Source organism: Penicillium crustosum (genome assembly GCF_028827405.1).
Source record: "Penicillium crustosum strain IBT 35664 chromosome Unknown utg000003l_segment0_segment0, whole genome shotgun sequence".
In the NCBI taxonomy this organism is placed as follows: Eukaryota; Fungi; Ascomycota; class Eurotiomycetes; order Eurotiales; family Aspergillaceae; genus Penicillium; species Penicillium crustosum.
The window spans coordinates 1,514,667-1,535,934 of NW_026623124.1; the positions used below are offsets into that span (position 1 = coordinate 1,514,667).

Below are 21,268 nucleotides of genomic sequence, written 5' to 3' on the forward strand. Positions count from 1 at the left end.
CAAGTGTTGGGAATATACATCTTTTTATATATTTTACTAAATTTGTAGGGCTATATTGGCGTCAATGTCGTGGCCCAACTCGCGCTGGCGGATGTTACCCGGTGGTTTTACCCCATAGAGCACATCAAAGATTTTATAACCCGTGTTTAGCTGTGCCACGTCAAACGGCCTAGGACTCGTGATAATGATGACGCTGAGGGTTTGTGGAATGTACGAGTTGTGATGTGTATGCGGCCTCGGCCTAACCTCCCCAACTCGGGTGATCTTCCACCACTGCTTAAGTTGTAGTCTACTTACTCTTAACCTTTGGCACAACTCCTCATTGTCCATAAAGCGCAATTAAAAATAGATTCCAGCATTCAATCCACCCTCCCTTCTTCGCCACCTATAAGGCTGACGGCCTCCTCCTCCGAAGCGCCCAATCCCGAGGTCCCGACCGGTCCCACTTCCACTTCGCCAGCGCAGAAACGGGGAGACACATTCGAGCCTCTCACTCGGGATATTGCCGTCTCTTTCGCCTCTTGCCACTGTAACGAGGTTGCAGATTACATCCCATTTACATTGTGCGCGGGGGCCAAGTGCTCAAGTTCTGCACAAAGATCAGCCCCGTTTATCTCAACCGCGAATTGTGGGGTCTGGCTTGGCTTTCTGAGGAACTCAGGGAACTTAGCACGTATTGCGCGTTCTCGATTGTGGCGCAGTGTATAGCTTGCCTCTGCCTTTCGCAGTGTTCATATTCTAGCGGTTTGACTTTGGGTTTGTGATTAACTTCGACATATCATATCGCCATCATGTTGCGCAAGGTGCGCGGGCGGTTTGGCGATAAGGTGAGTTTGGCGCGATTCACATTAGCGACGCGAGTACTGACTTGCGCAGTTGAACCCAGATGATGCCTTTTTGAGTTGTAAGTGTCGAAAACAGAATCTGTCACCTTGCTGATCGCATACGGTTTGCTTACAAGTTGTCCTTGGGTGCTCTTAGATTACGACGTGCGATGTATGGAATCTATCCCCGAAGCGAGAAAGGGTTGGTGGGCTAATGAACACCGCAGTGACAAGAGAGGATATGCAAACTCTTAAGAACGACTGGCTCACAGACAACGTGGGTTTATATGGCGAGATAATCCTTCCAGCTGGGACATGTGAGCTAATTTGTCATAGATCATTTCATTCTGGGAGGAGTAAGTCCCTAGAGCCGGTCCAACATACTTCACAGTACCGAGCATGGCACTGATCTCCGACTTTCTTGCTCTAGATATCTCGAACATGAATTTCTTTCACGATACCAATCTTCCAATATCATCCTTCTCCGCCCCAGCATGTCATTCATGATCCTCCAGACCCCCGATCCACGCACCCTCCGCGAAGCACTCCCGGATTTCACTCGAGCCACCCACGTCTTCCTCCCCATAAACGACTGTCGCAACGTCTCCCAAGCAGAAGGAGGCACACACTGGTCTCTCCTGTTGATCTCAGTCGTCGACCGCATCGCATTCCACTACGACTCGCTATACCAAGGAAACGTCTGGGAGGCAGACACGGTGACTCGCAAATTTGGATACCTCCTAAACATGCCCATTAGGTTCCTACATCTGAACGACTCACCCCAACAAGACGGCGGCAGCGACTGCGGCGTCTACGTGTGTATGAACATGCGACATCTTCTCATGAAGCGGTTGCTGATGGCGAGCGCACACGAGAAAGTGAGTATGAGTCTCGGAGGGCGAAAGGTCGATGCCAATGCTTCTCGCAAAGAGATGGCGAAGATCATTGAAGGATTCCGGAAAGAAGGCGAGCGCCGACGATCGTATGTCACCCGTAATCAACCTAGCTGCACGGTGCAGTAGGGAAACAGAAACAAGAAGCTAATATTGGAATTCTTTTCAGAACAAGCGCCAGTCCTATGGGGAAGAAATCGAGGAGTCCTCCACGTGTTGATTGATTGGTCTTTGCTTTTTTCGTATGAGTTTACGCCTTCTTTATGGTTCCCTTGCACACTCTCGGACTCTTCTTCAGAAAACAAAGCTTCACCAGAAACATATGGATATTACATTGACGATTGTGTACTTACCAGCGTTGCATCACTTGAATGCATATCATGAACGGCATAATAACCTTCAAAGTAGGTTTTATTTTTACTAATAAACTCCTTTCTATTTTAATAAACCTGCTTGATATAAACCTGAATAGGATTCACCGTTTGAAGCCTGATTAGATCTTCGAATTCGGTCATTGGGCATTCATTAATTAGCCGAGTCTGTTTTGTAATGTATGGCTATGAGATGCGAAGAAGCAGAGCGGCCAAAGGTCAAATGGCCCTCCTAAAGTGAAAACAGCTAGATATAGAAAAATAATTCTTAATCACGTCCGTAGGAACTCTGTATAGATACATTATCTCGACCAGGGGCTCGACTTCCGCTTTCTGGGAACTAGATGCTCTTAAACCGTCTCTCCATATCAACAATCTGTCTCATTACTTTAACCTGAGTTTTGATATCCATAGAGAACCACTGGTCACTTAGGGGTGTTCCCTCAAGCCTTTCAAGCAGCATATATTCGGTTCCAACGGCGTTTGTCTGATCTGGAGAATACGGAAATACTTTTGGGACTAGAACCCTATAGACATGTAGAAGTGCGAGTGTAGCAGCTTCACTGGCCACTGCATAATGGCTCGGAACAGTCGTCTTGTACGGCAGCCTTGCAAGAACTGCATATCCGTCATTGAAGGTGACTTGCAAGATACGCTTGAAGCCCCCCTCGGCAAGTTTTGTAATTGAGGCTAGGTCATTCAAGTGTCGACCGACAGATTCACAGGCCGCCCCTGCAAGAGAATCCACGTCAAATTTAATATGGCGCTTAGCGCGGAGGAGCTCTCCGTTAAATCTAGTTGTCGACTGAAACATTTCGAAAAGCGGCGCATTTTCAAGCATATGGCTGTCGGTTTCAAGATTACTTCCAAGATGTTATTATTATTTGCACTAGCGCAGCTGGCAGTTGAGGACGCGTATTGGGGAATGATATTAACCCTACAAAATCAGGCATTTGACCTATGGCCGTGCCTTATATCGAAAGTCGGTGTGAGTGTAAGATATGGACTACTACATTGAGGACCTGTGAAAATGACGAAAATAACCACTTTGGCCGCCAGAAACGGCCCTATCTCCCTATCTTGGCCCTCAACCTCTGTAATTGTTTCCTCCCGTTTCTACCTGCGACCAAAACCAGGTCACGTCATTCCATCAATCTTATACAGATTGAGCACGTAGCTTGGGCGGCTGATTTACCATGGGCCAGTAAATTTTGACAAAAGTTGCCAGTCACAAGCTGTCTACTATTTACACTATATATGTAAGCTGTAAATACCTAGAATCAAGGATTCATTACACTAGAACTTGAATTCCTCTTATATATCAGATAGAGTGTCCAGGTCGGTATGGATGTCGCTGGGAGGCAAATGTGCAAGTTGATACATGTACATATACCTAATAAGATATAGTTAAGGAGTCAAAGCATGTGAATAAAAACACGCAGAGCTACTTTATCAAAGCCCTCATAAAAGTCCACCTGACCAGCTCATGTCCGGTTCATCGCCAGTCAGGGCTGGTAGCTCCGTATCTTATCGCCGTGCGGAGCCAAAGTCCAAGCGCGCAACGTCAATTCCCCTCGTCTTTCGAATCCACTTTTCTCCATCATCTCCAACATATTGAGAGTGTCCCAAAAATCCCAGTCGGGCTGAACCGGGTAGATGCCGCAGAACTCGAGAGGCGACACCGAGCAGAGCGGTAAGCGCCAATCGATCGGCAAGAGGAAGCTTTCTGATCAAGGAGAGTCGCAGCCGGCACAACAGACCATCTCCGAGCTCCTCTCCCAACGATATTCACCCGACCGGAGTCTTGATTCGCAAACAAATAAGCGTTCTCGCCTGTCACCGTCTCCGTCACGGCCTTCCTTCACACAAACGGTCCCACATAAGATGTATCCGATTTCCGGCTCCCCGCCTAAGAACGGCGCACCTGGTCGGGGACTGTCTGGGCCAAACGGTCCCATCAGATCCCAAGGCTTGAACGCCAATACACGCCAGAACAACTTTTCTCCTCACACCGGCGCGAAAAAGCTCGTCGTTAAGAACCTCCGCACCGGACCACGGTTGAACCAGGAATCATATTTCGATAAGGTGTGGTCGCAGTTGGATGCGGCTCTAACCGCTATTTTTGATGGCAGGAAACCCGAGAGCTCGCTGGAAGAGCTATACAAAGGCGGGGAGAATGTGTGCCGCCAGGAGCGGGCGGCCTTGTTGGCCAAGAAACTTCAGGATCGATGCAGAGAGTTTGTCAATGGGAAAATGCGCACGAATCTTGTGACCAGAGCTGGAGGTAGCACTGATGTTGGTACACTACGGACTGTAATTGAAGCATGGTCCGCCTGGCACTCGAGGCTGGTATGTGACGAGGACATATCTTGAATGGAGGTTCACAGCTAACTGTTCCGCTCCCCCCAGGTTACTGTTCGTTGGATCTTCTATTATCTCGACCAGTCATTCCTCTTGCATTCTAAAGAACAACCGGTGATCCGTGAAATGGGATTGATTCAATTCCGGTCATACATCTTCTCCGACGCCAGCTTGAAGCCAAAGATTTTGAAAGGAGCATACGATTTGATCGAGGCGGATCGAGGCGGATTTACAAAGGCATTGGCAGATTCATCTCTTCTTAAGAGAGGCCATGGAGCTTTTCCACAGCCTCGATGTTTATGCGAGTGACTTTGAGCCTTTATTCATGGCCAAGTCCGAGGAGTTTGTGAAGGAGTGGTCTCAACAACAAGCAGCAGGAACCCTGGCTGCATACGTCGAGAATGCTCACCAGTTGATCGAACGTGAAGTCGAACGGTGCGGGCTGTTCTCTTTCAATCGAAGCACGAAGCTCAAACTGTCCGAGCTCCTGGATGAGACTCTAGTTACACAACAAAAGGACGTGTTGACCAGCGAAAGTGAAGTGCTTAGTTTGATGCGAGCCGGAAATAAGACCGCCTTGAAACAACTATACGGGTTGCTTGACCGGCGAGATCTTAGTCTCGAGTTGAAACCTGCATTTAGGAAGTATATCATCGAAGAAGGAGAGGGCATCGTGTTTGATCAAGAAAGGGAGGCTGACATGGTCGTTCACCTGCTCCAGTTTAAGGAAAAGGTTGATGACATTTGTGCCAATGCCTTCGACTCGAACGAGGAATTGGGTCACACGGTCCGCGAAGCCTTTGGTGCCTTCATGAACCGCGGGAAGAAGATGGACTCTACAGGTGGCACTGACAACCCCAAGTCGGGTGAAATGATCGCCAAATACGTGGATAGGCTGCTCAAGGGCGGTTACAAGCTGCCACCCGGTCGTAATCCAGAGGAAATCAGTCTGATGTCCGACGATGCAGAGCTTGATCGGCAACTTGACCAAGTTCTCGACCTCTTCCGGTTCGTACATGGCAAGGCTGTCTTTGAAGCCTTTTACAAGAACGACCTTGCCCGGCGTCTCTTGATGAAACGAAGCGCGAGCAACGATGCGGAAAAGAGCATGTTAGCTCGTTTGAAGAACGGTTCGTCGCATCGAAGGTCATACTTTTATGCGCTTTGGCTAATGTCTGGTCAGAATGCGGGTCAAACTTCACTCATAACCTCGAGTCCATGTTCAACGACATGGACACTGCTAACGATGAAATGACGGCCTTCAGACGGTCGCAACAGGAGGAGCGGAAGGGCCGGTTTGAATTCGAAGTCAACGTGCTCTCTGCCGCCTCCTGGCCGACATATCCCGATGTCCCCGTACGGATTCCCGCAAAGATTGCACGCTCGATCAACAAATTCGAGACTTTCTACCACAACAAACATACAGGCCGCAAGCTCACTTGGAAACATCAACTGGCGCATTGTCAGCTGACAGCAAACTTCCCCCTTGGCAAGAAGAACCTAGTAGTCAGCTCCTTCCAAGCGATCGTATTGCTGCTGTTTAACGATATCCCCGATGGCGAAAGCATGCAGTACCCCCAGATCCAAGAAGCGACCGGATTGTGTAAGTGGACCATCTACCACACCCCCAAAGAGTCGAATAATCTCTAATATAAGATGCAGCGGACCCGGAATTGAAGCGAACACTCCAGTCTCTGGCGTGCGCCAAGTACCGAGTCTTATCCAAGACCCCCAAGGGCAAGGATGTGAACCCCAGCGACCAATTCTCGTACAACACGAGTTTCAGCGACAAGCAAATGCGCATCAAGATCAACCAGATCCAGCTGAAGGAGACCAAAGAGGAGACCAAGACGACGCACGAGCGGGTTGCGGCCGATCGTCATTTCGAGACGCAAGCTGCTATCGTGCGCATTATGAAGAGTCGCAAAGCTCTTAGTCATGCCGAGCTAATCGCAGAGGTTATCAATGCTACTAAGAGCCGGGGTGTTCTTCAGCCTGCGGAGATTAAGGGAGAGATTGAGAAGTATGTGTCCTCGCTACTACCCGTCGTATCCGGTTGTCATGTCTAACATCGTTTCCCCCTCTAGGTTGATTGAGAAGGAATACATTGAGCGCAAAGAAGGAACTAATCAATACACCTACGTGTCATGAGAGATAATTTTTACATGTTGAGAGTTGCCAGTAGGTACTTTATTTCACTGAATGCACAGACTATTTGATTTATGTTTGATTCTTTTGAGAGTGAAGTATTTAGCATGTATTCGGCAATTGATTATACCCTGAGAGAAAATAACGGAGTAGCTCCGGTCCCACCCAGCCACTTAGAGTACTTGACCTCGGCCAGGGCCGATGGTTAATTAAACCAAAAGTCAAAGCCACTAAAATACGAGAGATCAGGTAGAGGGGTAGACCAAAGAGGAAATCCGTGCCACCATTGTACGTACTCAGGATAGGCGTTAGACAAACTGAGGATATTGGATAATAATAGAACACGTGAGGATAATATTATGAATATCATGAATATCATTCAAAGTACAAAAAGTACGGAATAACAGCCGGATGCACCTGATACCCACAGTCATCCATTTGAACCCCATTGGAGAGGCGTAACCCTATGAGATCAACGATATTCAAAGGAACACCCCATGACCTAGACCTATACATATATTGACCCCACAACACCCCTGGATCTGACAGCAGATCCGAGGCTGGATGCTCCTTTCGTTTTCTGTTGTAGATCTTTTTTTTTTTTCGAGGTCTCATGATGTCTCCACTTGAGACTTGCGGTATCCCAGTATTTGTATTTGCCCAGGTAATTGGCATTGGCATTGAGATACCATATTATAGGTATTATGGCGAGAGAGTATCTCAATAGAAGCTGAGATTAATCCTATATAAGATGGGATAGTTATGGAATACATCAATCTATATAAACGTCCATAGCAAGTAAGAGGTGGTAGGTGCACCAGGAATGCCGGCATACCTACCCAGTTGAGGTTCAAACAAAAGTCCACTCGGGCGAGAGTGGACCAGGAGTGGACCAGAGTACATTGTAGAGCTCTCTGGATGCATCGAATCTTACGTTCCAGGAATGTTCTCTGGCGGTGAAAACGCCCATTCGGACGATAGAAGACGCCTTTCTGGAATGCGGTGCCTGGCGGGATATCCCTAGAGGGTAAGCCGAACCGCAGATCCAGGCCTTGGATGTTCATGTGAGCGGAAAAAAGGAAAAAGAAATGAACAGTACGTACTTCATTGTACGATGTACACGATGTACACGATGTACGTACTCGGGTTCCTTAAAGGAGAGGGTGTCCTCTACAGTTGAACTCGTACCTTGTACTCCCACACCCTCTCCCCCCGACTATCCATACGTGAGTCCCAACAATATACTTACCCAGGCTATATGACTATACAAGTAATACAAGTACACTAACATCATATCCCCAGAGAAACCCACTTTTTCCCCGCCTTCAAACACCCTCAAATCCAATCCGAGAGCTTCTCGCTGGTGTCGACTAGCTTCAAAAATCTTGGAATCTTGGGGAGCCTCTATATCCTCATTGGCGAAAGCGAACAGTCCCCTTTACTTGGATTACTTGGATTACTTGGAGAAAACATTTAAAGTCCCTCGAAAACCCGATCAAAAACCAGTGATCTCTTCCAATATATCCACTAGTTCCAACTGTCCACTTTTGATCAACAATGCAGAGTACGCTCTCCACACCCTCTGATCCCCCCAGATCTTCCCCACAAATCTGACCATTTCCCAGCCAAACATTTCTTCACCGACCCAAACCACCTGGTTCTCACAGCGCTTAACTCGCTTACACTCACAAACCCATCTCTGGCCCTGGACCGCCAGAATAAGATCATTTTCCGCCGTCCAGATGCGCCCCGCAGAGCAAATAAAGTCTCCATCGTGACCGGCGGCGGTTCCGGCCACGAACCCGCATTTGCAGGCTTCGTCGGCCACGGACTCTGCGATGCCTCGGTCGCAGGTACAATTTTTGCCTCGCCGTCTGCCGAGCAGATCCGCAGAGCGGTGATCGATCGCGTCCCCACTGATAACGGCGTGCTGATCATTCCTATGAACTATACCGGTGATGTACTGAATTTCGGTATGGCTACGGAGAAGTCCCGTGTTGCTGGTATCAAGACGGAATTCTTTGCTATCAATGATGATGTCGGTGTTGGTCGTGAGAAGGGTGGAAAGGTCGGCCGTCGTGGTATTGGTGGTGGTGTATTGATTCTGAAGATGGTTGGTGCTTTGGCTGAAGCTGGGTGAGTTTGATATTGCAATACATATCGCATGTTTACATGCCATAATTTACAACAACAAAAAAAAAGGCAATGCTAATATCCCCTTTTACAGCGGCTCTCTGGATGACGTCTACGCTCTAGCTCAGCTAGCAAACGCAAACCTAGTCTCACTAGGATCATCACTGGAACACGTCCATGTTCCAGGTCGCGGTGTACCTGAAGACACGATCCCGCACGGCGAGGTCGAAGTCGGCATGGGAATCCACAACGAGCCTGGCTCGCACCGCGTGAAATTCGATCTTGTCGAGTTGGTCCAGGGAATGCTTCTACAGCTACTCGACCACAATGACCCAGACCGCTGCTACGTCACTCGTAAACCGGAGGACCAGTTCGTGCTGCTGATTAACAATCTTGGCGGCGTCAGCCCGCTCGAGCTCGCCGGTATCACAGATGAAGTCTACCGCCAGCTCCAGCGTGATTACCAGGTCAACATGGTCCGCGTGATTCAGGGAACTTTCCTTACCAGTCTGAACGGCCTTGGATTCAGCATCTCGCTAATGAAGCTGGTCGACCCAGGTTTGGGCGTGAAAACTACCATGCTTGAGCTTCTCGATGCACCCGCCGAGGCGGTTGGATGGTCTGCTCCGGTCAATACTTCTACCTGGGAAAAGAACCTTAATGCGGACGCCGTCGATCTGAAGACATCCAATCTGGCCGAAGACATCCACAGCAACCTACAGCGTAAGTTCCAAACACATCGACCCCCAGAACCATCCCAACAACCAAAAAACTAACCCAACCATAGTCGACTCAACCCTCCTCCAAAAAGCGCTAAGCGCCGGCCTCCAGCGCGTAATCAAAGCCGAAGCCGAAGTAACCCGCTACGACACAATCGTCGGCGACGGCGACTGCGGCATCGGCCTAAAGCGCGGTGCCGAAGCAATCCAATCCCTCCTAACCAACGCCACCCCACCCCTAACAAACGACGTGGTCAGCACCGTCGCGCGAATCGTGACAGTCGTCGAGAACGTAATGGACGGGACCTCCGGCGCGATCTACGCGATCTTCCTGAATGCCCTAGCCCACGGTCTCCTAGCGCAGAACACGTCTTCGCCTTCGACAATCACCACCGAGACGTGGGCGAAGGCGTTGAAGTCTTCGTTCGCGGCATTGGGGAAATACACCCCTGCTAAGCCTGGTGACCGCACGCTTATTGATGCGCTTGCGCCGTTTGTGGACACTTTGCTTGAGACGGGGGATGTTAGGGTTGCTGCGGCGGCGGCGCAGCAGGGGACTGAGTCTACAAAGGCTATGAAGGCGAGTCTTGGGAGGAGTGTTTATGTTGGTGGGGAGGAGGAGTGGATTGGGAAGATTCCTGATCCCGGGGCTTTTGGGTTGTCCGAGTTTTTGACGGGGCTTGCGGAGGGTATTTAGGGTTATGTGTTTGGTGTTATGGGTTGTGGGTTTTCGGGGGTGATTGTATACATAGCGAAATACCTGGCCCTTCCTTTTTTTTTTTTTTCTCTCGTTTCTTGTTCATGGTTGTATCTTGATATAGCTTGATATGATCATTTGATGATAATGATATTCTTATTTGGTTGATATTAAATGGCGAAGAATAAGCTATAATGATATCTACCTCGGGCTTGGGCCTGCTAGACGAACCCTAACTTGTGTGTACGCAGTGCCTAGTATGGGGAGTAGCTACGATAATCTACATCTCTGAGGCTGGGGCTGGGGCTGGATGAATCCTAACTCGCAAGAGTGAGACATTCCCAAATGACGAGCTCACAGGGGGAATATGGCTCACAAGACCTACAGTAACTTGCTAGCTTACGAAAATCTACTGATGTCTGATGAAATCTTTCTATAACATTCATTGCTAACCAGCTCTGCCCAGGTTGACGCCGCCCGAGGATTCCCTCTACAAAAAAACAACGGGTCTAGCAGCCCGCGCAAAGATCTGAACGCCAACAGGTTTTTTTAGTCCACCCCCTTGAAAGATCAAAAAACAAGACAAGATCAACCAGAACAGTCTTGTACATGCAACAGTTACTTTGGGGCAAGTAACCATACCGATCAAGACAGTGGTTGGATCGGTCAACAGTGTTCTGGCGGGGACCAGAAGCAAGGGAGGAAAAGCGGGATGTGAGGGGAAAGGAAAGAAAAAAGGGTATCGAGATCGATTACATGATAACTCGCCCACGGAAAGCGTTTATGGGGTCGAGATGCTGTGCAAATAGCTGGACATCGATCATCCCGTAGATCGAAGATATCAAGATCATGTCAACGTGAGAATCGAAGTGTGCGGGAGGAAAGTGTGATGAGTTGCTCAGCTGAGCAGGACGAGGATGACGGAGTCGCCACGAAGGAACCTAAAGATAAGACAGCAAAGTTAATGACTGTTTCAAAGATAGGGAGTAGGGACGAATATCCATCCACGGTTTGCACGTACATTTTGCTGATGAAACGGTCCTTGTTCACGCCCTTGCCCTTGGCACCCTTCGGCTTCTCGGTCCACATCTCCTTAACATTCTCGAGGACCATGTTGCAGTGTCGGTCAAAAGCCTTGACACGGGCCAACAGCTTGCGGTTGTTTCGGCAGGAAATCAGGACCTGGGTGTGTGTGCGGGTGGCGGTCTGGAGGAGAGACAGAGGACCGGCGGTGAGCTCGTGCTCCTCGACGCGAGCGACCTCATATTCACTGTTGAGATGCAAGATACAAGATTAGTTTTTTTTTTCTCGGCTATATGTGCTTTGCGCAGCTTGCAGAAGAATGTGAGGATGTCGGTCGCAAAGTTTCCGAGATGCGGGCGCGGTACGCAAACCCCGCGAGCCCGAGAATCAGGTAGAAGCTCCCGAGGTCAAGGGATAATTGATTACTCATAATGAGAAAGACCGCATAGGAAGGGAGGGGGTAAATCCAATGTAACGGGTGTACATACGTGAGCTCGCTCTTCGGCTTGTTGAGAAGGTCTCTGTTCGGATTGTTAGCTGATTGGTCATGGACGGAGCTATGAGTCATTGATAGAGTAACATACTGAATCTGGGGTTCGGGAGCGGTCGACATGGTGGGCATAAAAAGGTCGTTGAAGTCAAGAGATGCCGTTGATGCAGCAGTGTGACAGTTGAAGTTGGCGGAGAGCTCAAGTCACGTGAAAATTCTGGCAAACACCTGAGGAAAATATCAACACCTTAGATCTCAGGCACCAACTCCCAGCCATTTCCCGAAGTCGCGATTGGTTGCCGTCACGTCGCGTCACGCTTGTTTGGAGATCTTTCGAGATAGCTTGGACCCGCGCATGCAAGGCTTCTTAACTTCATCCCTTCCTCACTTTTCTCTCTTCCACTTCTGTCTGCTCATGCAGAGCTAGTGGAGAGACTATTGCTGCTCTTTTCTGTTTAATTGGTAAGAATTGGCTTTTTTCTTTTTTCTTCCCTTTTCTGGTGTCTATGCTTTCCCTCTGCGAGGACATGCAAATCAATTGCTAACATTCCTGGCCTGCAGAAAAAAAGACCCCTCCACTACCTACTCCTGCATAACCTGTCCATTCTCCCGGTCGACGAGATCCTAGATAATGCACTGCTGATCGGCTGGCTCGCTAATACTTTCTGGTGCATCCCCGGTCCTGAGTGAAAGGGCTTTCTTTAATCGACAATCTCGCTCCGCTCTCCCCCCCCTCTTTCTACCTGTCAAACATTTTTCGGACCTCGACCCTCATACATTTCCCCATACTTGAATATCCTTCACTCGCTATCCTTCATTTCAACCCCAGCATTTGATCCACCGTCTTGCATGGTGGGCAACAAAGTCTGATGAGATGGAATCTCAGGACGGTATTGATATCCGCCCTATGAGGCGTATGTTTTTCACTACCGTTCTAATGAGGTTAATTGAGTGGCAACTAAACATGGTTATCCTACAGTGAAAGTTCTTTACACATTTGACAACGAAAATAAGACCAATTGCCTCGCTCGGTGGCCACACGTGCTTGACATTCAAACGGCCTTTCTAGACGAGAACACTCCCGTTGGAGTGATCGAGTTGAAGACATGCATCCAGGCAATCGTGTCTGCTAGGTTTGACTTCCTTACCCTCGGATGACGAAAACAGCATACTTACACAGTTCCTTGTTTAGCCCGGAGCTTGTCGGTCAATTAGGGAAGGATTATACCGTTTATGCCTATGACTATTCCGAATTCGAAACCCCTCTTGTCGGACAAGGCATGCTTTCTGGTGTGCTGGCCACCTTCTCATCGACACCCGAGACACCCAACAGCCAGTCGAAGACTATGATTACTGGGCGAGTTTGCAAGAGCCCTCTCAGTGGTCTGTTCTCCAAAGGTGCCCAAGAGACATTGGAGGTCAAACTACGGCTGGTGCCTGTCCCGACCGTCACTCAGAGTGAGTACTTCGCTAGCATGCGGCAGCATCAGAAGTTGACAAATGACAATTCAGGCGACTTTGACACCCAATCATGGACAAATTTTGTTCGCCAAAGCCCTGCCCTCCTGGAAACCTCGAGAAGCCAGAGCCACAACGATAATGCCGGATCTCCGATACATCAATCTGGTATTGAGAGATTCCACCAGCTCTTAAGCGAAGGCTCAACGCCACGAGAGTTCCCTACATTCCACAACAATGGATCGGTCCGCTCGGTATCGCCTTCACACTCATACGCTGGCAGTCGAGTGTCAACACCTGGTGGATGTCGAACACCAGCTCATCATCAATCCTACACCAAACAGAGCATTCCCCATAGTGATATGATTCGCCCGTCCTCAAGTGCCTCTATGCGGGACTGCGACAACCAGACCCAGCTTTCACACGTCTCACAGAACAACCTTCGAAGAGGGTCCATTCAGTCAGGATACGGCAGTGGTGATGAAGAATCAACAGAGGCCCCAGCCCGGAAGAGAGCCAAGGTGTATCAAGCAAACTGGCCCGGAAAGTCAGGTATGAACATCGAAAGACAGCCAAGCTCGCTTCGAGTTGCAGCCAGCACCGCGGCCTCTGTACGAATCCACCGCCCAACACCCGTGAACCCTGCTCTCGCGGTTGAGCATTCCCACGAAGAGCCTGTCCGTCCACCCACCCCCATATCTCGACCATCCGACTTCACCCGTCGAAGCCGACCCACGGGTAGCTTGTTGCGGGAGTCGTCGAGCATGAGCATTGCCTCGTGTCCCGCTTCATACAATTCTCCATACTGTATGAGCGATGACATTCCTACCACAGACGCCGCCGGTCCCTCTCCTGAGGACACTCGCTACCAAGGCCTTTTCGAGCCATCTTTCAACATGCCATCATCACCTCCAGTTTTCGATAGCCGGTTGCCAAGTAGATCAAGCCCAGTCTTGCCTACCATGTCTCTGGACAATGACTCCGGCTTCATGAGTGCTGGACCGGACGAATTGATGGATGATGAAACCGTTATCCCCTTGGATGACCCCAGAATGGCACTGTCTCGTGGAATAACCCGAGACAAGTGCTCTGTCCGCACTACCGTGCAGACAAACCCTCCAGCCAGCATTGTCGGTGCTGCGCAGGGAACTAACAATGATCCTCTCCCCGTTGATGATAATCCAATGGAACTGGTTTCAAAACAGCCGCCGCCTCCGATGTCTCATGCTCCTCCTTCTCGCCCTCCTCAATCCCGTCCCACATCCCGTCCGCCCACAGCTACCACATCGAGACCTTCTTCGAGCTCTGGCACACAACGCTTGGCCCCCAAACCCCTCGCACCGGCGCCACACATCTACCACAATGAAGTTCCCCAAATGTTCCGCGCAATTCCCGCTAGTGACCCTGTTGTTCCTGCTCGCTCTGCTGCGCCTGTGGATGTCACTTTCATGCCATGTGAGACAGCTAGTTCCAATTCCAAGCAGTCGAAGCAACCTTCAAAGCCAAAGTCATCGACAAAGCAAGGGTCCAAGCCGGTGCCGAAGAACATAAAGGCACGCTTGGACAATGCCATTCTCAACGGGCTAATTCCGCCATATTGCGAGAATTGCGGCTCCATCGAAACCGCCAGCTGGCGGCGAGCATGGGTGAAAACAGTTAAGGGTGGCGAAAGCCTTGCCGAAGATATGATGAAGTCTTCCCCCATGCTCTATTGGGAGGCCGTGGACCGAAACGATAAGGGTGAAGTGGAATGTTTCAAGATCTACAAAAAGGCCCTCGAGCAGGACGATAATGATTGGGATCAAATGACCTTCTGCAATCCATGTGGTCTGTGGCTCCACAAATTTAAACAAATGCGCCCAGAAGACAAATGGACCAAGCCAGGAGCAGCGAAACCGGCCAAGAAAAACAACAAAAAGCGTCCTTCCAGGAGCCGAGAGGGTCAGGCCAAGTCCTGCCCTGCTGCCAGAACTCGGAGCAAGGCCGCACCAAAGAAACCTTTGGCTTCCTCTCCAGCACCTACTGAAGCATCTTCTGTCCATCCCGATGGGGAGACTCCCCAAATGGACAACGATGATGACGAGGCGGATTATTCTCCCAACGAGTCTCCTCGGGCTACCAGCGCCGAGTTGGAAGGGACGTTTGACACCCCAGGACGCCGATGGTCCAAGGAGGATGCCAGAGAGGTACTGGCGCGCGCCACCAAGTCTAGCCCAGTGAGCCGTATGCACGCCCGGTCTGCTCAAATGACAGATGCCAATAGTCTTACCCCCAGGCCTTTGAGAAGGTCACTTTTCCAGAATTCCCAGAATGACGGGCCACTAAAGGAGCTTGATTCTTCTATGGTGAACAACTGCTCCCCACGTCGCAGTCCTCGTATTGCCTCCACAAAAGATGACAAGCCGGGTCAACAGAAGGAGAACCATGTACCCACTCCGCGTGATGACCTCGATGATCTGTTCGAAAGTCCCTCGATTGGATTTGATTCAGCAAGCCCTACTCCTCGCCGACGCAACCCGCGTATCAATGCGATTGACAAGCGTCTCTCTTTCCCCGCAAACTCCCCAAGCCTCAACAAACGCAAGGATCTAGGCTCGGTTATGTCTCCAGCTCGACTGTCCGCAGAGCGCCTGCAGCGTATCCAATCAATTCACGGAAGTCCTCAGTCATCGCCACGGCAACAGAAGTCCCCGGCTAAGCAACAGTCTTTGGCACCACAGCCTGCCAACGACAGTCTTCCAGAATCCTTCGAGTCTTTCGATGGCATGATGCTCGACATTTTCGATGACGCCGACAAGGCCGATGCTTTCTTCGAAATGGAGAACAGCAAGTTCACCGGTGAAAACTGGGCCGAGTGGCTTCCAACGGACTATGCCTCCCCTGCTGGATCTTCCGAAACTCCTGCCGACGAGCTGCTCAGCGCTCTTTTCTCAGACAACCCCAATGAGAAAGACAACTTCAACCCCGACCTCATCCCTTTCAACTTCAATGATGTTGTCATTCCTGACTCCGGGTTCTTCAGTTCGGATGCGCTCACCACCGACGCACCCAAGAGCCAGCCCACTGGTGAAGAACCTGAACGCCAGTAGGCTATCTCTCTTGTCTAAGACCGGGGGTGACTCCATGGATATGTTTTCTACATGTTCACGCAATCATCTTTGCTTTTTGCTTTTTATTTTTTACTGTTCTTTTAGCGACGGCGTTCGGTTATGGGTTGATCTTGTTGCATACAGCCCACGGATCCTGAATTCCACCTTGAGATTCATGGCCTTTTCTTATTTGTTCAAACTGATGACCTGGAGTATCTTGAAAGAACTCCGAAACTGCATTCGCTGTATTCCCCTGAAGTGGAAGCAGTGATCCTTGTCTGGGATAATACCCTTCCTCTGTAGCTTTTATGATAGCACGAAATACTAAATCAAATCAAAAATCACAATAACTATATCCCGGTTTGCCGTAGACTTTGTTAATGAGTGTAAAAACCAATGATAGTAATACATAAGAAACTACACATAGTGACCCTGCCTGAGTGCCTGAGGTAAAAAAAGGCAAGAGCGAAGGGCCATCCATTTTGGGAAGGTACCTGGGATGTGACTATATAAAAAAGGACTCCCATTCTCCTCCCTCTTCTCTTCTTCTTTCTCTTTTCTTCCTCCATCATGATACAGCATAGGGGGAGGGTCCCGTAGCAACTCGGGTGCTTATGCACGAGACATCAACATTGTTGAGGCCCATGCAAATCCACACCCAAATCAAACGGGGCTTTCTCGTGTGTGTTCTTTGACAAGTGGCTAAGCATTTGGGCATTATAGTCACTTATAAGTCCCACGGAATACATTGGGGGTGTTTAATCACATCCTCTTTCATTGTAGAGCTAATCACTCAAATGATCCTATTCTCTGTAAACCTATGTAGTTACCCAAGTACATTATCCAGATCTACTCTTCGTATTTGATAAGTTTAGCCCATTGTAAATTCTTGATTTGGAGAAGCTTTTGATCATAACCTCATATGTAAAACGCAAAAGCCGGGGAATCACAAAGAGAGAATCACAGTGACGGCATCAGCATCCCAGGCTCAGTCAAAAAGGACATAAGCCCCATAGGCTCTAGTAGAAGGCGCTAACAATGTCACAACGACCCAGGCTCATATCAGACCCGGACCTATCCCTCAGAAAAACGGCCATATATTCAAATCCCTCAAACTCATGACCCATCAGTCGTAGAAGATAGTCTTGACTTTATGCGTCGCATTGACAACATTCTCATAGATCTTATAGTCTATAATCCCCAGCACACACACCAGTCAGTCTCTAAACCAATTCACCGAGGGAAAAGCATTCAACACATACCACAATCGGCTGGGTCACCCCACTCTGTTGAGCCAAGTACACGGATTCCGTATCCCTAGAAAAGGCAAATCATTAGCATTAACTCTCGATAGCCATGAAATTCCGATTTCAAGATATCAAGTCCATGTATATCCCTCCGGGATAAATGTTGAACATACCTGTCCACCCTCTAGATCAGCAACCTTCCCCACAATCTCAACTAACTTCCCGACTTGGAGACGTCCATCGGGCTTCAAGATCAGAGTGATATCACCATTGTTGCCACAGGTGAGTGTGCCGGTATTCCCGTGGAGCGCGGTGATGGTGCCGAGTACACGGACGGTGTTCGAGCTAGTGCTGGAGGGGTGGAAGGCGTGGAGGTGGGAGGGGAGGATGCGGGGGGTTTGGATTGACATTTTTGAATATTGGGATGTTTCTCGACTATCTGAGATTTCAAAATTTGACTGTGTCGAGGTGATGGGGTTCGTTGTCCTGGTTTGATGCTGGAAAACGGCGGGGAATAAGTAAGGTTGATCGACGCGAGGCGCGGAAACGCGTGGTCACGTGGTGATTAATTAGTATGAACTGGTTAAGTGGACTTTTTAAGTTGGATATCTGGCAATACTATGTAAAAGCGTCTCTAACTGGGAATTCGGTTCTGCATTGAACTGAGAGAAAAACTGTTTACCTATAATAAATTGACAACTGAGTTGACGCAGCCAATTACCACTTCTACCCTTCTGTAACTTTTTCGATATCATCACGTGATCACATATCAATCTCCAGCAAAAGCTTCAGCCCGATACGTCAATTCAACAAGTCCACACCACGCCATACTGCGGAGCTGACCTGGCGCAATTTTCTGGTTTTGAACTGCAAGCTAGGCAACTGAGCTTTACATCTCTCTACACAACCGACACCCACCCTCCTTCTACATACATCACATCCGACCACAATGCCTCCTCCGCTCCCCTCTTCTCACCGGGGAATGACCAAAAACCCCGTCAGGCCTGCTCGTTACCGCCCTGGAAAAGCTATCGCAGAGGAGCCCTCATCCGAGGAAGAGGAAGAGGAAGAAGATAACGAAGAAGAAGAACGGGAGGCGCGACGAGAACAAGAGCGGCGCAGACGAGCCGAGGCACTGCGCCGAGCAAAAGCGCCCAAAGCGAGCTCATTCCCAGCCTCTGCTGTAGCAGGCCAAAAGGTTGAGGAGGATGACGACGAGGAAGGGTTCGTCACCGAAGAAGAAGATGATGATGACAAGCCCGTACCCGCACCCGCGCCGAAAGCAGTACCGCATCCTACCAACGATTTAAAACCTACTGTATCCACAACTGCCGCGGATAGTGACGAAGAAGAAGAGGAAGAAGAGGAGGAAGAAGAAAGCTCTGAAGAAGAGAGCAGTTCCGAAGACGAAGCGCCCCGGCGCATGCTCATCCGACCAACATTCATCAAAAAAGACAAGCGCAACACCGCAGCTTCAGCAGCAGGCCAAACACAAGCGCAAGTAGACGCAGCTCGAGCCGCAGAAGCCGATGCCCAACGCGCGGCGCAACGCCAAGAAAAAGCCGACCAATTAATCCGCGACCAACTGGAGAAAGAAGCGATAGCACGGTCAAGCGCGAATCGCGCCTGGGACGACGACGAGCTCGTCGAAGCCGAAGACGAAGAAGCCATCGACGACACAGATGGTCTAGACCCGGAAGCCGAGTATGCAGCATGGAAACTCCGTGAACTGAAACGCGTTCAACGATCCCGTGAAGCGATCGAAGCTCACGAGAAAGAGCTCGAAGAGATCGAGCGTCGGCGGAACCTTACTGCTGAGGAACGGGAGCGTGAAGATAGCGAGTTCATTGCGCAGCAGAAGGAAGACCGCGATGCTGCGCGCGGTCAGACGGGCTTTATGCAGAAGTATTATCATAAGGGTGCTTTCTTCCGTGACGATCTTGAAGCTGAGGGGCTTGATCGGCGTGCGCTTATGGGTGCGCGTTTCGAGGATGATGTCAATCGTGATACGCTGCCGCAGTACATGCAGGTTCGCGATATGACGAAGCTTGGAAAGAAGGGTCGCACGCGTTATAGGGATCTTAAGTCTGAGGATACGGGGAGGTTTGGGGATGGGTTGGAGAATAGGAGGAGGAGGGATGGGCCGCCTCAGGGTGTTACAGATGAGCGGTTTATGCCTGACCGTCGCGGTGGTGATGATGGGGATCGTGGACCGACGGGTGCGAATGCTAGTGTTGTTAAACCTCGGCACAGGTCGAGATCGCGTTCGCCTCGACGGGACAGGCGTGATGATAGAGATTCTGGTCGAGTTGAGAGGAGTCGGTCTAGGGAAAGGCGGAAGCGCAGTCCGTCGCCTTATGATGATCGCGAGAAACGTCGGCGGGTGGACAGTTCATGATTCCTTTCAGTGGTCAAGCGGGCGCTGTTGATATCCTACTTTCCTGCTGGCGTTGGGGCGCCAGTCTATCATAAGGTGCATATGGGATCTGCTTCTTGATATCTGAATTTCGAACAACCAATGTGCTAATACTCTTCTGTATGTACGTAATATAGCATATCCTCTCCTGGAGGAATTGTATTGTATGATATCTGCTGGCCGACAATCAAGGACCTTTTGTGTACAGATCTATAGCAGATTCCAAGAACTGCTAACAAGTTCCTCATATCGACCGTCCAGAGTTGTATTCGCATGACTTCGTGAAGGGAATGTCGGTGCCGGAACCAAAGAGCCAAAGAGCCGCGAAATAAGAGCTTCATAACCACCCTATCACATCTCAAACGCCGTAGATCTATCACGCTAACAAGCACATATCGATCAGCCTGCAGCCTGCCAAACACCCCGAAAGCAAGCTCATTCATTATTTAACACCCGCCCTCTCAAGCACCTTCTCCCTCTCCATAACCGGATCCCCAAATCGAACCAAGAACACCGTCCGACTAGGCCAGAGTTCCGTAGGCTGATTATGCGCCGAGACCTTCGTCTCAAAGCCACACCCGTCACAGACACCCTCGATGATGCCGGCAACATAGGCAGCGCAGTTGAGCATGCTCATATCGCGGGGCGCACTGATATATGTGTTGACCATTGGGTCGTTATCGGTGATCATGTATTCGTTGGGGGTGTCCGGGGACACAGAGTGCTCGAGGGCATCTGCGGCGCGGTTGAAGAGGAGGCGCCAGAGGGGGCCGTGAATCAGGTGCAGCAGGGTTATGATACGGAGGGGTCGGTTTGGGGGTGAAGAGGAGGTGGAGGAACTTGAAAGGGCGGAAGAGGAGGTTGAGGTTGAGCGGTAGAAGAGAAGGTCGAGGAGGCGGAGGCCGAGTGGGTAGCCTTGTTCGTTTAACCTGGATGGAGGGGTTGTTAGCTACGGGTTGTTGGGCAGGTACAGGGTGATGGTTATTTTCTGAGAGGGCTGGGAGGAGAGAAGATTCCAGGATTGGATCAGGGGTTGTCTCTTACCGTTTCTCCAGATCTTGGATACCTGTTACTCGTCGTTGAGCATATGTGACCATCTCCCCGAATAGAAAGGCGAAGCTCGCCCGGCTGAGTTCTGCATTACGACTTCGGTTCAGGTGTCGGTCGTAGATGGTCTTGCGATTGGAAGGTACACGTAGCCCAGGGGACTGTTGTGATAGCTGGGCTTGCTGTGTTTGTTGTGTCTGTGGTCTGTCGGTCCCTTGCGCTGTGCTGCCATTGCTGATGGATTGCATCGTGGCATGTCGAGGTGGTGCCGCCATGGCAATGGCGTTGTATTGTAATTTGAGCTCAGAACCGGGAAATGTTGACTCGGGAGCTTGAGGATCTGGTCAAGTTG

At 50.0% G+C, this 21,268-nt stretch overlaps 9 protein-coding genes across 9 annotated transcripts; 5 read left to right on the plus strand and 4 right to left on the minus strand.

Annotated features, from left to right (window-relative positions):
- Positions 1 to 791: 791 nt before the first annotated feature.
- Positions 792 to 1,941, plus strand: N7487_007628 (Ulp1 protease family protein; the record flags this gene model as incomplete). Its single annotated transcript, XM_056875358.1, has 7 exons — positions 792 to 827; positions 877 to 904; positions 982 to 996; positions 1,052 to 1,101; positions 1,161 to 1,180; positions 1,255 to 1,806; positions 1,887 to 1,941. The coding sequence occupies 7 exons, from the start codon at positions 792 to 794 to the stop codon at positions 1,939 to 1,941; spliced, it is 756 nt and encodes a 251-aa protein (XP_056727546.1).
- A 487-nt stretch (positions 1,942 to 2,428) lies between these two features.
- Positions 2,429 to 2,929, minus strand: N7487_007629 (kinase-like protein; the record flags this gene model as incomplete). Its single annotated transcript, XM_056875359.1, has 1 exon — positions 2,429 to 2,929. One exon carries the CDS (start codon positions 2,927 to 2,929, stop codon positions 2,429 to 2,431), a length of 501 nt encoding a protein of 166 aa, XP_056727547.1.
- Positions 2,930 to 3,744: 815 nt separating this feature from the next.
- On the plus strand, positions 3,745 to 6,600 carry N7487_007630 (cullin family protein; the record flags this gene model as incomplete). The annotated part of the gene is made up of 6 exons (XM_056875360.1): positions 3,745 to 4,437; positions 4,498 to 4,662; positions 4,718 to 5,579; positions 5,633 to 6,052; positions 6,112 to 6,472; positions 6,537 to 6,600. 6 exons carry the CDS (start codon positions 3,745 to 3,747, stop codon positions 6,598 to 6,600), a joined length of 2,565 nt encoding a protein of 854 aa, XP_056727548.1.
- Positions 6,601 to 8,154: 1,554 nt separating this feature from the next.
- N7487_007631 (uncharacterized protein) lies at positions 8,155 to 10,146 on the plus strand (the record flags this gene model as incomplete). The annotated part of the gene is made up of 4 exons (XM_056875361.1): positions 8,155 to 8,161; positions 8,223 to 8,733; positions 8,825 to 9,453; positions 9,518 to 10,146. 4 exons carry the CDS (start codon positions 8,155 to 8,157, stop codon positions 10,144 to 10,146), a joined length of 1,776 nt encoding a protein of 591 aa, XP_056727549.1.
- An 894-nt stretch (positions 10,147 to 11,040) lies between these two features.
- On the minus strand, positions 11,041 to 11,807 carry N7487_007632 (mRNA splicing protein SMD2). The gene is made up of 4 exons (XM_056875362.1): positions 11,754 to 11,807; positions 11,658 to 11,690; positions 11,168 to 11,416; positions 11,041 to 11,087 (listed from the first exon to the last, which is right to left on the minus strand). The coding sequence occupies exons 1-4, from the start codon at positions 11,789 to 11,791 to the stop codon at positions 11,045 to 11,047; spliced, it is 363 nt and encodes a 120-aa protein (XP_056727550.1). The 5' UTR covers positions 11,792 to 11,807; the 3' UTR covers positions 11,041 to 11,044.
- Positions 11,808 to 12,533: 726 nt separating this feature from the next.
- N7487_007633 (putative GATA transcription factor (Ams2)) lies at positions 12,534 to 16,206 on the plus strand (the record flags this gene model as incomplete). Its single annotated transcript, XM_056875363.1, has 3 exons — positions 12,534 to 12,573; positions 12,639 to 12,792; positions 12,852 to 16,206. The coding sequence occupies 3 exons, from the start codon at positions 12,534 to 12,536 to the stop codon at positions 16,204 to 16,206; spliced, it is 3,549 nt and encodes a 1,182-aa protein (XP_056727551.1).
- Positions 16,207 to 17,332: 1,126 nt separating this feature from the next.
- On the minus strand, positions 17,333 to 17,863 carry N7487_007634 (putative ssDNA binding protein Ssb3; the record flags this gene model as incomplete). Its single annotated transcript, XM_056875364.1, has 3 exons — positions 17,333 to 17,397; positions 17,469 to 17,523; positions 17,627 to 17,863. The coding sequence occupies 3 exons, from the start codon at positions 17,861 to 17,863 to the stop codon at positions 17,333 to 17,335; spliced, it is 357 nt and encodes a 118-aa protein (XP_056727552.1).
- A 539-nt stretch (positions 17,864 to 18,402) lies between these two features.
- On the plus strand, positions 18,403 to 19,851 carry N7487_007635 (microfibrillar-associated 1 family protein; the record flags this gene model as incomplete). Its single annotated transcript, XM_056875365.1, has 1 exon — positions 18,403 to 19,851. One exon carries the CDS (start codon positions 18,403 to 18,405, stop codon positions 19,849 to 19,851), a length of 1,449 nt encoding a protein of 482 aa, XP_056727553.1.
- Positions 19,852 to 20,311: 460 nt separating this feature from the next.
- N7487_007636 (trafficking protein particle complex subunit 5) lies at positions 20,312 to 21,191 on the minus strand (the record flags this gene model as incomplete). Its single annotated transcript, XM_056875366.1, has 2 exons — positions 20,312 to 20,798; positions 20,914 to 21,191. 2 exons carry the CDS (start codon positions 21,189 to 21,191, stop codon positions 20,312 to 20,314), a joined length of 765 nt encoding a protein of 254 aa, XP_056727554.1.
- Between the last annotated feature and the right edge of the window lie 77 nt (positions 21,192 to 21,268).